The sequence below is a fragment of the Bos mutus genome, chromosome 26 (assembly GCF_027580195.1).
Source record: "Bos mutus isolate GX-2022 chromosome 26, NWIPB_WYAK_1.1, whole genome shotgun sequence".
Classification (NCBI taxonomy): domain Eukaryota; kingdom Metazoa; phylum Chordata; class Mammalia; order Artiodactyla; family Bovidae; genus Bos; species Bos mutus.
Window position 1 is genome coordinate 727,923 of NC_091642.1, and position 15,790 is coordinate 743,712.

The 15,790-nt window shown below is 54.1% G+C and overlaps 1 protein-coding gene across 1 annotated transcript in view; it reads left to right on the forward strand.

Moving 5' to 3' along the window:
• CFAP46 (cilia and flagella associated protein 46) overlaps positions 1-15,790 on the forward strand; it is a 93,972-nt gene that overhangs the window by 43,477 nt on the left and 34,705 nt on the right. The window contains 10 exon segments of the mRNA XM_070363446.1: positions 1,117-1,201; positions 4,314-4,332; positions 4,334-4,450; positions 4,916-5,099; positions 8,182-8,371; positions 9,149-9,348; positions 10,603-10,770; positions 11,364-11,513; positions 14,509-14,657; positions 15,487-15,585. Coding sequence (XP_070219547.1) covers positions 1,117-1,201; positions 4,314-4,332; positions 4,334-4,450; positions 4,916-5,099; positions 8,182-8,371; positions 9,149-9,348; positions 10,603-10,770; positions 11,364-11,513; positions 14,509-14,657; positions 15,487-15,585 — 1,361 coding nt within the window.

Consider the following 15,790-nt stretch of genomic DNA (forward strand, 5'->3'; position numbering starts at 1 on the left):
GTGTTCCTGGGATAGAGCTCACTTGGTCATGGTGAATAATGTTTTACCATATTTTTGGATTCAATTTGAGTTCGGCAGCGTATTTTGTTGAGAATTCCTGCCTCTATATGCATAAAGGATATTCATGTATCATTTTCTCTTCTTGTGATGTCTTTACCGGGACCCCCTGTCAAAGTAATGCTGGCCTCATAGAATGCGTTAAGAGCTATTCCTTCCTCTTCAGTTTTTTGAAGAATTGAGAAGGATCTGTGTGGTTCTTTTTTTAAATGTTTGGTAGAATTCACCCATGAAGCCATCTTGTCAATTTTCTTTATTGGGAGGTTTCTGATTACTGATTCAGACTTTACTGTTAGAAGTTTGTTGAAATTTTTTATTTCTTCTTGAGTCAGCTTAGGCGATTTGAGTGTTTGGAGGGATTTCTCTGTTTCTTTTGTGTTATCTAGTTTGTTGGAATAGAGTTGCTAATTGACTGATAGTCTGTGGATGCGGCAGTTCCTTCTGTCACTGCAGGGCTGGTGCTGTCGTTTCCACTCTCGTTTCTGCTTTTAGTAACCTGTGTCTTCTCTCTTTGTCAGTCTAGCTAAAGGTCTGTCCATTTTGTTGATCTTGCATTTTTTTCCTGTTATTTTCTGTGCTCTATATTTAGTAACCACCCCCAACTTTGGATTTAGCTTTTTTCCCCCACATTCCTTAAGGTGTAAAGTTAGATTGTTGGTGAGGTCCGTCTTCTTTCTCAACGCTGGCATTTGCAGCAGTGGTCTTCCCCTGAGCCCTGCTTTTGTCGTGTCCCGTAAGTTTTCCTAATGTGCTCTTGATCCCGTTGATTTAAAGCTGGAAAGCTGCCTCGGATGCTTTGTGTCATTAAAAGCCATAAGCTATGTTGAGGGGCTGGTCTGTGCATATGTGTGTGTGCCTGTGTGTTCTAAGTCACACACAGGCATTGGTTCTAAGTCACTGAACCTTGAACTGGAACAAAATGTGATTCCACTTCTTGGGACTTGGTATTTCAGAAATTTAGCTGTGATTTCCATAATTCGATATGGAGCCAAATGAAAAGCAAACTGATGAAATAATTGCAGCTTTGACGTCTGTGTTGTTACTCTGTTTTTACTTCAGGAGAAAGGGGGGACACTGCTTCTGCACCAGTGGCCCACGGCCGACTTCCAAAGTGGAGGGATGACGGAAGGGAATTTCCTCCCAGGTTTGTAGGCTGGGAAGTGCCTGTGCTTTTAGAGTCTCTGTAGAGCTGGTACAGTCATGGCCATAAGCACAGGTAGTGCCCGTTCAGCGCGGAACACAGGGTGGGCACGGAGCGGGCCCTTTGCGAACAACCAGGGACCCTCGCTGTGCTCACGAGGAAACCAAGCCCTGGGGTCTACTCTCTGGGTTGTTCTGGCAGGTACCTCACACTTCTATAGCCATAGAAACGTGGAGGTACATTTCTGCGGGAAAAAGTGATCTTAAGACAGTAAATACTTTATAATTTACTTCTAAGATAAGATGACTATCTGCTAAAAAATAGAGTAGCCCATCCTTGTTAGCGTAGGGGCCGAGGTGTACACTGGGAAGGCTGAACACGTGGATTCGAGCAGCAGCCGCTCCCTCAGGCACTGCGGAGCCTGTGAGAGAGAAACTCTGATTTAAAATAGTGAACAAGAATGTGACTGTGTGTAATTATTAAGCTGAGCTCTAGACCCAGCCATTCAGGCTGTTTGCTGGTGCGGCCGGGGGAGATGAAGACGGCAGCCCAGACGCTCAGGACCTGCGAGGAGCTGGGCTGCGGGGGAACCTGTACCCCCTGGCGCACCCGGCGCCCCGGCTACACTTTACTCCACGTGCTGAAATATACATCAGATGGCTACAGTGTTAGCAGCTGTAAACATTCAAATTATAGGGAAAATGAGAAACTAGAACTGAGCAAAGCAGTGTTTTGAGGAAAGATTACTTCCTGAAGTTTAGAGTGGTCAAAAAGGCACACTTTCAGATACATGAGAATTTAAATGACGAGAGAATAATGAGAAATGCAGGAGATTAAAAAGTGAACACTGGAAAGGTATTTGCACCAGTTTGGCCCCTAAATGGTACACTTCTGTGATGCCTGAGCAGTTGCACCAGTCAGGTTAGGAGACGCCGAGCTGCAGTAACAAACAGCCCTGACTGCGAGGCGCCCTCTCGGCCCGGGCGTGTGGCTCCATGTTGCACTGGCTGAGGTCTGGGGAGAACCCACACGGTTCCTGCGTGTCAGCTGTTGGCCAGTTTATCTGGTCGTGACCTAAATCCACCTGCCCCTGTGAATTCCGTCCCAGCAGTGACAGGAGGGGGAGAGGGGAAGGGGAGCTCAGGCAGCCCCTGGGGCCTGGGGGGTGGGAGTTGCTGCTCCTCTTAGCTGGTAGCCGGATGACGTGCCGGCAGGATCCTGGGCACGTTCACCCCTTCACTATAGTGATTCAAACACAGGAAAGAGAGCTCCATGCTCACTGATGTAAAAGAGGACAGCCTGAGCATCTGGGACCAGCTGAGGGGCCTCTGCTTCGAGGGACAGTGGGGCTGAGGCCACTTTATTGCTTTATTGACCACACCAAAGCCTTTGACTGTGTGGATCACAACAAACCGTGGATGCTTCTTAAAGAGATGGGACACCAGACCCCCTGACCCGCCTCCTGAGAAGCCTGTGTGCAGGTCAGGAAGCGACAGTTAGAACCGGACATGGAGTAGCAGACTGGCACAAAGTTGGGAGAGGAGTACGTCAAGTACGTCAAGGCTGTATACTGTCACCTTCTTTGCACAGTACGTCATGAGAAACGCTGGGCTGGAGGAAGCACAAGCTGGAATCAAGAGTGCCAGGACAAATATCAGTAACCTCACATATGCAGATGACACCGCCCTTATGGCAGAAAGCAAAGAAGAACCAAAGAGCCTCTTGATGAAAGTGAAAGAGGAGAGTGAAAAAGTTGGCTGAAAACTCAACATTCAGAAAACAAAGATCATGGCATCCGGTCCTATCAGTTCACAGCAAATAGATGGGGAAACAATGGAAACACTGACAGACTTAATTTTGGGGGCTCCAAAATCACTGCAGATGGTGACTGTAATCATGAAATTAAAAGACGCTTGCTCTTTGGAAGAAAAGCTATGACCAACCTAGACAGCATATTAAAAAGCAGAGACATTACTTTGCCAACAAAGGTCCTTCTAGTCAAAACTATGGTTTTTCCAGTGGTCATGTATGGATGTGAGAGTTGGACTATAAAGAAAGCTGAGCGCAGAAAAATTGATGCTTTTGAACTGTGGTGTTGGAGAAGACTCTTGAGAGTCCCTTGGACTGTAAGGAGATCCAACCAGTCCATCCTAAAGGAGACCAGTCCTGGGTGTTCATCGGAAGGACTGATGTTGAAGCTGAAACTCCAGTACTTTGGCCACCTGATGCGAAGAGCTGACATTGGAAAACACTCTGATGCTGGGAGGGATTGGGGGCAGGAGGAGAAGAGGATGAGATGGCTGGATGGCATCACCAACTCGATGGACTTGAGTTTGAAGAAGCTCCGGGAGTTGGTGATGGACAGGGAGGCCTGGCGTGCTGGGATTCATGGGGTCGCAAAGAGTTGGACATGACCAAGGGACTGAACTCACTGACTGGCTGGCTGACTGACTGGCTGGCTGGCTGACTGGCTGACTGACTGACTGAACTCACTGACTGACTGACTGACTGGCTGACTGACTCACTGACTGACTCACTGACTGACTGGCTGGCTGACTGACTGGCTGAACTCACTGACTGACTGGATGGCTGGCTGGCTGGCTGGCTGGCTGACTGAACTCACTGACTGGCTGACTGGCTGGCTGGGGCTGAGGCCCAGGCAGCGAGCGCCATGCTGTGTGGCGTGAGTGGAGCATGAGATCCGGATTCGGCCTCCACCCTGGGCCTGCAAGGCTGGGGAAGCCTGGGGAGCGGGGGCAGCGGGGCACCTGGAGGAGATGAGGCTGTGGGGGGTTAGGGACAGCGGGGACCCCTGAGCCATCGCCCCCAAAAGGACTGAGGCATTTGCCCCGAGGCTGACCCTGCAGGGCAGCCCTGTGCGTGTCTGAGGCTCGCAGACCGCAAGTGTGTGGTGGCTGGATGCACACGTGGTCCTGCCCGCTGCCCAGCTGTGAGGCAGGTGGCCTTGGCGGCCATGTCCCCGGTGCTTCCTGGGGCTCCTGGTCCTGCAGACGCCTGGGTGGGGTCGCCTCAAGCTGCTCACACCCCACTCCCAGGACCCTCACCCGACGCCCTGGTGTTCCCAGGCCCCCCTGAGCCCCCTCTCCCGCTGCAGGGACTGAGGATGACCTAACACCGGGCCGCGCTCTACGGGCTGCTCTTCCATACCCACGCCGACCAGGATGACTGGGAGGGGGGCCTCAAGGTGCTGGACGAGGCCATGCAGGTGCTGCCACGGACGGCGCACCGCCTGTGAGTGCCCAGCCCCCCAGGGTGCCCCCCAGCCCCCCAGGGTGTGCCCCAGCCCCCAATGGTGCCCCCCAGGCCCCCAGAGTGCCCCCCAGCCTCCCAAGGGTGCCCCCCAGGCCCCCAGAGTGCCCACCCCACAGCCCTCACCAGGGTGCCCACCCCACAGCCCCCAGGGTTCCCCCCCAGCCTCCAGGGTGCCTCCCCCACAGCCTTCACTCTCCCCTTTCCTCTGGTGGTTTTATTTCCCTTCTAAGGACTCAGCACAAGAAGAGAAGGGATTTAACACTCAACACACACAAATGATAAATTAACAAGACACAGCGCAACACACCATCTCCAAGACACTCAGCTTTTGTTTTGTTTTCTCTTTGTAAGTGGGAACATGGACAAACACACCCATTCAGGTGCATTCTATATGTTTGCGGCTTTTATCGTTCAGGCATTAATTTCTCCCTGACGTTTCTTCAGCCTGATCTTCAAACACATGGTCATCGTGAAGGCCAAGCTCGGCCAGAGCTTCCTGATGGAGATCCAGAAGTTCAGGGACCAGAGCGAGGAGTACCTGGCCCTCATGTGGCAGCGCCTGGCCCTCAACTCCAAGAGCGTGCACGGCGAGCTGGCCTGCTACCACAACGCCATCCAGGCCCTGCAGGTTGGCGGGGCGCTGCTGGGGGCCCGCGCTCGGGCTGGGGAGGCGCCCGGTGCCTTGGGAGGAGAGTGGGGCAGGGGGCAGAGCCAGGCCTGAGACGCCGTCCTCCTGCCCAAGGGACGTGGTCCTTGAGAGGCTGTGGTGGGGGGGGGGGCGGCGGTGGCCAGTGGGTCAGGGAGGACACAGGGCTCTGCAGAGTTTGGGGGTCCTTGGGGACAGCCCGCACCCCCAGAAGCTAAGACACAGGTTCCCCTCGATGCACTTGGAGATCTGGGGGGGGCAGGCCCCTCGATTTGAGCTCTGTCAGGTTGGGGTGTCCCCCAGGAAAGGGTCCAAGCACAGGCTCCTGTGGTCAAGCAGAGGCCTGGCTCCCCGACAAGTGGCCATGGGCGTCCCTGCACCTCGCTCCTGAAGCCAGGCCAGGGCTCCCAAGGCCAGGTTGGGGGGCCACTGGCCAAGCTTTTCGTAAATTTGCAGGGCTGTGCAGCCCCCGTCTCAGTCCGTTTCAGAACACTTTGGCACCCCCAACCCCCAGGTCGGTTGGCATCCTGTCCTTCCCCACCTCCCCACCAGCCCCAGGGAGCCGGAGTCACAAGGATGGGAGCAGGCAGGCAGGTCTTCTGGATCTGGCCGCCCTCCTGGGGCCTTGTCTGTGGAGGCCCGCATCAGGGCTTCACTCCCAGCGGCTGGACAGCCTTCCGTCCTGTGGGTGGACGTTGTGTCCCCAGCCTGTGTGTTGCTTCCACTTACTAGCTCTGTGACATACGTGTGCAGGAGTTTGCACAGATGCGTGTGCAGTTATTCTCTTGGGCACATACCTGGGAGTGAACTGCCAGGCCACGTGATGACTGTCTAACTACTTGAATACTGGTATGACTTGCATTTCCCTAGTCACTAATAGCAAGCATCCTCTCATGCCCTCGTTGGCCATCTGCATGTCTTTGGAGAAATGTCAGATCCTTTGCAGATTTTTTAATTTGGTCGTCTGTCCACTTATTATTCAGTTCAGTTCAGTTCAGTCACTCAGTCATGTTGGACTCTTTGCGACTCACAGCACACCAGGCCTCCTTGTCTGTCACCAACTCCCAGAGTTTACTCAAACTCATGTCCATCAACTAGGTGATGCCATCCAACCATCTCATCCTCTGTTGTCCCCTTCTCCTCCTGCCTTCAATCTTTCCCAGCATCAGGGTCTTTTCCAATGAGTCAGCTCTTTGCATCAGGTGGCCAAAGTATTGGAGTTTCAGCTTCAACATCAGTCCTTCCAATGAATATTCAGGACTGATCTCCTTTAGGATGGACTGGTTGGATCTCCTTGCACTCCAGGGGACTCTCAAGAGTCTTCTCCAACACCACAGTTCAAAAGCATCAATTGTTCAGTGCTCAGCTTTCTTTATAGTCCAACTCTCACATCCATACATGACTACTGGAAAAACCATAGCCTTGACTAGATGGACCTTTGTTGACAAAGTAATGTCTCTGCTTTTTAATATGCTGTCTAGGTTGGCCATAACTTTGCTTCCAAGGAGTAAGCTTCTTTTAATTTCATGGCTGCAATCACCATCTGCCCCCCAAAATAAAGTCAGCCACTGTTTCCACTGTTTCCTCATCTATTTGCCACAAAGTGATGGGACTGGATGCCATGATCTGTTTTTTTAGTTTTTTGAATGTTGAGTTTTAAGTCAGCTTTTTCACTCTCCTCTTTCACTTTCATCAAGAGGCTCTTTAGTTCTTCTTCACTTTCTGTCATAAGGATGGTATCACCTGCATATCTCAGGTTATTGATATTTCTCCCGGCAATCTTGATTCCAGCTTGAGCTTCATCCAGCCCAGCATTTAGTTATCGTTGGGTTGTAGATATTCTTTGTGTGTTTTGGATACAAGTCCCTCATCAGATACATGATTTGTAAGTATTTTCTGTCATTCTGTAGCTTGTCTTTTCAGCTACTTTCTCATTTTCTTGATGATGTCATTTGTAGCACAGAAGTTTATCATCTTGATGAAGTCCAATTAATGTATTTTTTCTGCTGCTGGAGCTTGTGCTTTAAGCTTTGTACCTGAGAAACCGAAGTGTAATCCACAGCCATGAAGATTTCTACGTTTCCTTCCAAGGGAGTCATGATTGCAGCTCTCATGTTTAAGTCCTTGCTCCATCTGGAGTTGAGTCTTGTATCTGGTGTGACGTGAGGTCCTGCTCTGTTCGTTGGTCTGTGGCTCCCAGTCTTCCCAGCTCCACTGTTGAAACGATGACCATTCTCTCTTCCATGCCACTTATCCCCATCACCTGTCTTGAACAGCTCCTGTCAAAGCCACCAGTGGCCACCATGGCCATTCTGAGGCCCCATCTGAGCCCTTCTCTGTGCTGATGGTCATGTGTCACCTGGCTTCCAGGCCGCCCTCTAGTGCCGTCTGCCCACATATAATGAGGGGGGACCTGCTCAGGGTCCATCCATGCCCCATTCAGCACCCCCCACGGTGGTGTCCGGCAGCGTCCTAGGCAGGTCCATCCTGCCCTTGCGTCCCCTCCACCTGGCCGCCTGCCCCTGCCCTCAGACTCCTGCCCCTCCGGCCACGCGTCCTCCTAGGCGCAGGGTGTGGGGCCCAGTCTGAGGCCCAGCAGGTGAAGGGCGGGCAGGCTCCTCAGGGTAGGGGCGGGGGGCAGCGCCTGCCATCCTGCAGCGGTGAGTGATCACCAGTGTCGGGTCTGAGCTGCAGGCCTTGGGCCCAGTACCTCCCCTGCCCTCCGCACCCTGTGGGCCACGCGCTGGAGGAGCCCCCGTGCCGAGGTCAGAAGGCCGGCAGGGAGCCCCTGAGGCCTTCATTGCCCCAGGGGTGGGTGGAAGGGGCACGGGGGCCTGCAGAGGGCCTGGCGGGCGGGCCGTGGGGCGTCCACAGGGCGCGGAGGCCGGGGACAATTGCCAGGCTTTTACCCTGCTGCCCATCTCCCATGGCGGTCTGGCCGAGCCTGGTGGGCACCCTCTACTCTCACAGTGGAGGAACATGATGCCCGTGGTGGGTTCTGCGGCGGCCGCATGGCTGCTGCGTGGCTGCCACGTGTTCCAGCCTTTTCTGTTGGATCCTGAAGAAGCCAGAGAGTGAGTGGCAGAAGGTGGACTACATCATGGAGTTCAGCGAGCGGCTGTACTACAAGCAGTTCCCTCTGGAAGACGTGATTTTCCACCTCAAGTGGGCGATCGACATCCTGCTGAGGATGCGGCCCGTGGGGGGCGTCCCCGAGCCGGCCGGCGTGGGGGCCGTGGGTGCGGAGGATACAGGTGAGGGGTGCCTCTGGCTGGCGGTGGGCCACCCGCCACTGGGGGCTCCTGGGCACCGCCGTCCCCACATCCCCCTGCCAGGCACGCTCCTTGTGGGCTTGCCCAGGTTAGGACCCCGCCACGCTCGCTGGGTGCCCATCCTTGCGTCCACTAGGGCCCGTGCAGCCGGCACGCCCAGCCCAGTGCTGTGAGGGAGGTTGGCGGCTGACGGACTGAGCAGAACTTGCTTCAGGGAGGTGGTGGGGGGTGTGGTGTGGCCGCTCAGCAGCTGCTCTGGGTGCCCACTCGGGGGCCAGCGTGAGCGCCGTCACCAGAGGGCGGAACCCGCCCCCAGGAGGATGGTGCTCCGGGCAGCAGAGGGCCCCAGGGCCGCTGGCCAGCATTCCCAGCCCCAAGGCGGCCGCTTCCTAGGCCTGCAGAGTTCAGGGTGGGAGAGGGGCCGCCTCCTGTCTGCAGGAGCTAGAGGCTCAAGGGCTCGTACGCTTGGTGTCCAGCCCCTTCTGGGTGTGTCTGCATGCCCAGCTCAGCCAGCTAGAGGGAACCATGGTGGGCGGGGGGCTCCAAGTACACACCAGAGCCCAGACCCCTACCCCAGCCTGGGATGTGGCCAGTGTCCCTGCAGGCAGGCCAGGGGAGCCCTGGGAGGCCTGTCCCTGAGGCTGACCTTGAGCCCTGGGAGGGGGGCGCTGCCCCCTCCAGAAGAGAACCAGCCCTGGGCTGGGGGCCAGCGGGCCCTGGGCCAGTCAGTGGGGACGCCAGCAGTGCCCTGTCTTTCAGACAAGCCGGCGTCCACTCTGGGGGCCCTGGAGGGCCCGGGGGACCCGGGGCCCCCCTCCCTGCAGGAGCTGCAGAGCGTGCGGCAGCTGGAGACGCTGGCCCGTGCCTACACGCTGCTGGCCCTGGTGGTGACCCCAAGCGGCGCTGGCCACCAGGACTACTGCCTCATGGCCTATGCCTTCCTGCACCGCATCTGGCAGGTGAGGCCCCTGCCATGCTCCCTGGGGTCCTGGTCTCTCCTGGGACCACGTCCCTCCTCTCCTACCCAGCGCCCCCTGCCCCCGGCTCTGGAGACTTGAGGGGGCTTCCTCCTCTGCAAGACTCAGGCCAGCGCCTTTGCCTAACCACCCTCAACACCTTCCTTCCCACCGCACTGCCCCTGGGCTTCCAGAGCCTTCTCTGCGCCCCTTCACATAGCCGCCTTTCTACCGCCTGTCTACAGGGTCCCCAGGGCAGCTCCTGGTGGCCTTGTCTTCTCAGGAACCTCCCTGGGCTGTGACCCCCAGCAGGACAGCGTTAGCAGGACAGGCCTCTCTTCTTGGGGCAAGTTCGCCCCCCGCCCCCAGCCATGTGATGGGGACAGCAGGGCCATCGGCGTTTGGCAGCGGGAAGGATGAGGAAGGCCATCCTTGTCTGCAAGATGCCCCTACCCCCACCCCCTGCAGCTCTTTTAGGAGAACCATTAAAAGTCACTCGAGTGTGTTCTTCATTGAAGACGTTAATTTATTTTAGGAACTGACAAACCCTTCTGAAGGGTCAGCCACGCGTATCTGCAGGCCGAGTCCTGGAGGAAGTCCCCTGAGTGCTCACGGCCCGGCCACGCCCAGCCGTAGGGTCCTCAACCCGCCCTCAGATCTGCATGGGGGGAGGGAAACCCAGCCCTGTCACTGTTGTCGTTCAGTCATGCCCGACTCTTTGCTGCCCCACAGACTGCCCTTCACCACCTCCTGGAGCTTGCTCAAACTCAGTCCGTCGAGTCGGTGATGCCATCCAACCATCTCATCCTGTGTCATCCCCTTCTCCTGCCTTCAATCTTTCTCAACTTCAGAGTCTTTTCCAAGGAGTCAGTTCTTTGCATCAGGTGGCCAAAGTGTTGACGCTTCAGCTTTCGCATCAGTCCTTCCAATGAATATTCAGGACTGACTTCCTTTAGGATGGACTGATTGGATCTCCTTGCAGTCCAAGGGACTCTCAAGAGTCTTCTTGAACACCACAGTTCAAAAGCATCAGTTCTTCGGTGCTCAGCTTTCTTTACGGTCCAACTCTCACATCCATACATGAGTACTGGAAAAACCATAGTTTTGACTAGACGGACCTTTGTCAGCAAAGTAATGTCTCTGCTTTTTAATACGCTGTCTAGGTTGGTCATAGCTTTTCTTCCGAGGAGCAAGCGTCTTTTCATTTCACTGCTGCAGTCGGACATTAGCATTGCAAATTTGGATTTCTTTTCACAGGTTTCTTTCTCAACAGCAGGAAAATCTACTTCAGAAAGTAGAATTTCAGCGGTAGCAAGCTCACACTTGCTGTTGCCTAAAAAAGAGAAGGAGAAAAGCAGAGACAGAGACAAGGAGAAGATCAGAGACAAGGAGAAGGACAAAGACAAGGGGAGGGACCCGAAGCAGGTGACCGTACCCTCCGGGCGGGCAGGCTGCACCCCAGCCGCCCCTGCAGGTCCTTGTGCCAGAGGCTGGGCCTCGAAGGCCGAGGAGCCCTGGTTCCTCTGTCCGCTTTCCTGCCCTGGGAGGTGGGGCGGCCTCAGTGCCCCTGCCCCAGGTGTCAGGAGGCTGACACGGGAGGGTCTGGCTTCGCCCTGGTGATCAGCTGCTTTCCCGGAGCCCTGGCCGTACAGGGCAGGGCAGCACTTTCTCTGCGTCCCTTAGGGGCCTGTGCATGTCACTTCATCAGCTGGAGGGACTGCCCCAACCCTGGCCATCCTGCCGGACTGGGGCTTCAGGAGACACCCCGCCTCCTTCCCGCAGCCCTGCTGAGCTGGGATGTGTGGGTGGGGGTCATGTCCAGGGCACAAGGCTCCGAGTGGCTGTGGGAAGTGGTGTCAGCTGTCATCTGTGGCTTGGGTGTCTCCAGGGAGCCCCACCACACCCATCCCCAGAGGGGCTGCCTGCCCAGGGCTCACGACCTCTATTCCCACGGGGCCCCCTGGATGTCTGCCTCCAGCTCCACCTCCCAAAGCAGAGCCTGGCTTCTTGCTTTGCAGTTCCAGAGCCCTGCTCCTGGCAAATGCCTCGAAGACTTGCCCTCAAGCCTAGAAGAGTGGGCTTCCTATGCCTGCCCTGAAGAAGTCATATCTGTATTCAGACAGGATCAGAGCGACTTTACCATCAACTCGTCAACTATGCAGAAGCCGGTGAGTGGACTCAGCGCCTCTCCCCCAGGCCCGCGTCCCCGCATCCTGCTTGCTGGGCTTTCTGTGGGCCCAGAGGGTGTCGGGCCCCAGGCCCCTCCGCGGGCACCTGTGCTGCATGCTCCCCGCGCAGACCACACCCCTGCGCCTGTGGTCCAGCTGCACACCAGGGCGTCTGGTGCTGCTGAGTGCTCCGAGCAGCGGAAGGGTCTTCCCCACAGCTCCGGAGGCACGGGTTCAAAACTTGGGCTGCCGTCAAGGGCTCTGCAGGCCGCACTGCCCCCTGGCGCCCGGGAGGGTCCTCCCTGCCTCCGCCAGCAGCTGGGCTCCCAAGTGTGTGCCCTGAGGCCCCCCGCTCTGCCTCTGTGCGCACGCGGCTTCTCCTCTGTGTCTGTCTCATCTCCCAGATAATTTTGGTAATTTGTCCATAGGTTCTTTGGATTTTATGTGTGTATGCAAAACCTGCATTTCATTTGCAAGTGTCTTCCCTAATTTGGCATTGTGACACTGTTCCCTCGCCTCATCTTACCTGCCTGCTTGCCTCCAGCTCAATACCACAGGTGGCGAGGCCTCCTGGTCTTAGCAAGACTCCGTGTGACTGATGCTGTTGGAGGTTCATAGATGTTCTTCACTGGTTAAGCGAGTTCCTTTATTTCTATTTGCTAAGAGTTTTAAGCTTAAACAGCTATGAAAGTGAAAGTCATTCAGTTGTGTCCGATTCTTTGCGACTCCATGGTCTATACAGTCCATGGAATTCTCCAGGCAGGCCAGAATACTGGAGTGGGTAGCCTTTCCCTTCTCCAGGGGATCTTCCCAACCCAGGGATCTAATCCAGGTCTCCTGCATTGCAGGCGGATTCTTCGCCAGCTGAGCCACAAGGGAAGCCCCACAAACAGCTATAGATTCTTATCAAATATTTTTCTCCATCTATTCAAATGATAATTTTTTTCTCTTTCATTCCTTCAACTTGGTTGAGATGTATTACTCATTTCATTTATCATCAGGTTCAACAGGCTAATGTTTTGTTTGGGGTGTTTGTCTCCATGTTGATGAGAAAAGTTGGTGTTCAGTTTTCCTTTCACACCACATGCTTGTCAGGATGGGGTGAGAAGTTACACTGACTCCAAACTGTTTTCTGCTCCCAATGCTTCTGACCCGAGGCACATGGGTTTCCACACAGCAGCCAGTGCCCAGCGCCCCCGGGGACACCAGCTAGGGGACCACCTCACTGAACTCGGCTCTGACACTTAACCACCGGGTCAGTGTGGCCCCCAAGGATCAGGGCTCCCTCGAGGCCTGCCCCAGCAGACCCCTGTCATGAGCATCGGGTCCCCAGGCCACCACATGTCTCTCCAGTGTGGCCACCATTTGGGGTCCCGGGCTCCTCCCCAAGTTTGATATTTGCTACGCCGGCCCCCAGACTTGGGTAAACTTTACTTAGCAGATACGCTGGTCTGCTATAAAGAATGTTGTAATGGATACAAACAACCTGATGAGGAGGTCTGCAGGGCAGGTCTGGAGGGTCCCAAACTCGGGAGTGTGTCTGTCCCCAAGGAGCTGGGGGCCAGCATGCCCCTCCCTCCTGGCAGGTGGACGTGCTCACCAGCCCAGAAGCTCTCCAAGCCCATCCCGTAGGGGAATCACGTAGGTTCCAGGACAGGGCACGACCAGTCCTCTCGTGGGCCGTTGTTTCCTAACTTGACCTCCAGCCACTCCCCTCCCCAGGTATCGGGGGACAGGCCGAGGGTCTCACTGTCCTGCCGTGTGGTTGGTTCCTCTGGCCGCCAGCCTGCCTCCTGAAGGTCTACAGGGACGGCCAGGAGTCCCCTCGTGGGTGTGAACTCGGGTGGGGTGAGAGGGTTCTGGGTGCTCAGTGCTGGAACCAGGAGCAAGACCAGATGCACGTGTCATATTTTCTTACAGCATCACACTGATCTTTCAGTCAGTTCCAAAGTGTTCCTTTTTTAAGCTCTTCTTGAGAAGAATTTGTATAAAATTAGCTATTATTTCTTCCTTAATTGTTTGGAAGAATTCCCTGGTGAAGACTTCCGGGCCTAGACCTATTTGTGAAGATATTAAATTATGGATCCACTTTATTTAATAGTTACAGAACACTTTCGATTTTTAAATTTCTCTTTTGTAGTAATTTTGGTGGGTTGTATTTTTCTAGGAGGCTTCCAGTGAATATAAAATATAAGATTTACTGGTATAATGTTGTTCTTAATATCCTGTTATTATCTTTCTAGTGTCTGTTAAGTCTATAAATATTTCTGTCTCCCTCCACCCCCTTTCTTGAGCGGCCTCATCAGGAATATCAATTATTGGCCCCTCAAAAAACCACGTGCTTCCCAGGCCACCCAAACACCACTGGGCTTGAATGTGACAGGGCTGTTTTACTTCATTGCCCTTAAGGCTTCAGTGGGCCCTCAACTCCACCCAACAGAGGAAAGTCAGAGGTGCTGCGCAGGCTCTCCGCCGCCTCGGCGTCAGCCGACGCCCCGGGTCACAGCCCCGACACGCTGGGTTCACACATCTGACACCCTCCTTCTTGCGTGTCGTGGCCCTGGCATTTTTTCCGAGTTGTTCGCTCCTCAGTGCTTTAAATGGATTTTTTAAATCGTTCATCCATATTTTTTAATTTTCCACTGAAGAATAATTGCTTTATCAAACCTAGTCCAACGTTATAAGAAGTTTTAAAGCAGTTGGTGGGTACATAAAGAAAACAAAGCCTCTAATTTGACTGAAAGCAGGTAGATTATTCTCGTGAGGATCTTCAACTGTGCTTGTGCTAAAAAGTCTAGGAAATTGCACACGAGGAGATGAAAGCTAACGACGAAGCAGAGGCGGCAGAGAACAAGTCAGTGGCTCCCTCAACAGGCAGGAGTCCAACAGCCCGTGTGCGTGGCCCCGCGAAGGACAGAGTTCCTAGGGGAGGCCCTGTGAGCCGGGACCTAATCCTCCGCAGCCTTTGACCTCGCGTGTTGCTGTTTTGACGCAGACGTACAGTCTGTACTATCTGGACCACCTGGTGCAGGCCCTGCAGAAGATGTTCCTTCACGAGCTCGCAGTCCCGGTCCTGCAGCTGGGGGTGCTCATCGCAGCCTCCGTGGTTGAAAGCAAGAGCCTCAAGGATCTCTACCACCTGCGGTGGGTGCTCCTGCTGTATTTCAGGGAAGCTGGGAGACGTTTACATGGCTAAAGCGGACATTTGCCCAAAGCAACTAGAGACAAATCAGATCTTAAAACATTAATTCTGTGGTTGACTATTTATATAAATAATAAAGTCTCTAAGATTTGTAAAGCGGAATACATCGAAATACTTAAACATAAAAACATTTTTAATTTTAAAGTTTCTACCTGGTTTTTAAGAGAGTATCATTATTTCAAGGAAATACACGCTGAAGTAGGAGAAGCAGAATAAAGGAGCATTGTGTCCACTCTCAAATAGGTCAGGAAAAAAATTACATATATATATAAATTTTATATAATTACACACAATTTTTATATTTACACACACTCTAAGCTATATATAAAATTTATATATAAAGTAATTTGTATATATATTAGTATAACTTTTATATTATTGTATATGTAGATAGAGAACCTGGACAATGAAGGGTGTTCAGTAATTCTTTGTAGTGTTTGTGTAACTTTTCTGGAAGCTTCAAATCATTTCAAAATAAGAGTGTTTCGCACAAAAGTCAGAGCAGAGCTCGTTGGCTTGCAGTTGTGATGGGGTCAGAGCCCCACCAGGCCTTGTCTCCATCTCTGGAGGTGACCCTGAGACCCCAAGACTATAAATGTGTTGAGAAATCTGATGACGGCATCTGTTATTTTCCTCTAGTAACTTGGCTTAGCTTTAAAGATTATTGAAAACATCCTCAAATTATCTGTTCTTTTTCCGTTTGCCAATCTGTGTCAAGCCTCCTGAGCCCAGGGCAGCCTGACTCAGGGCTGACGCTCCTCTCACCCCCAGACTTGCCTTGGCTTGTTCCGACTTGAGGTTGAGGGAGGCAGCCACGTACCACGAGGAGGTGGTGGGGCAGGCCTACATCTGTGACGTGGAGCAGGCCAGGTGAGACGCTGCGGCTGTGCGGACCCCCTCTCCACTGCGGCAGGGCCCCCTGCTCTGACACCCCCTGTGTGTGCCCCCCACTGTGGCATGGACCCCTGCTGTGGTGCCCTCCTCCCGGGCCCCCCATGTGGCACAGACCCCCCTGCTGCAGCACTGACCCCCCCACCCTCTGCCTGGGCTCAATGCCGGCCCTGCTCTCAGCTGC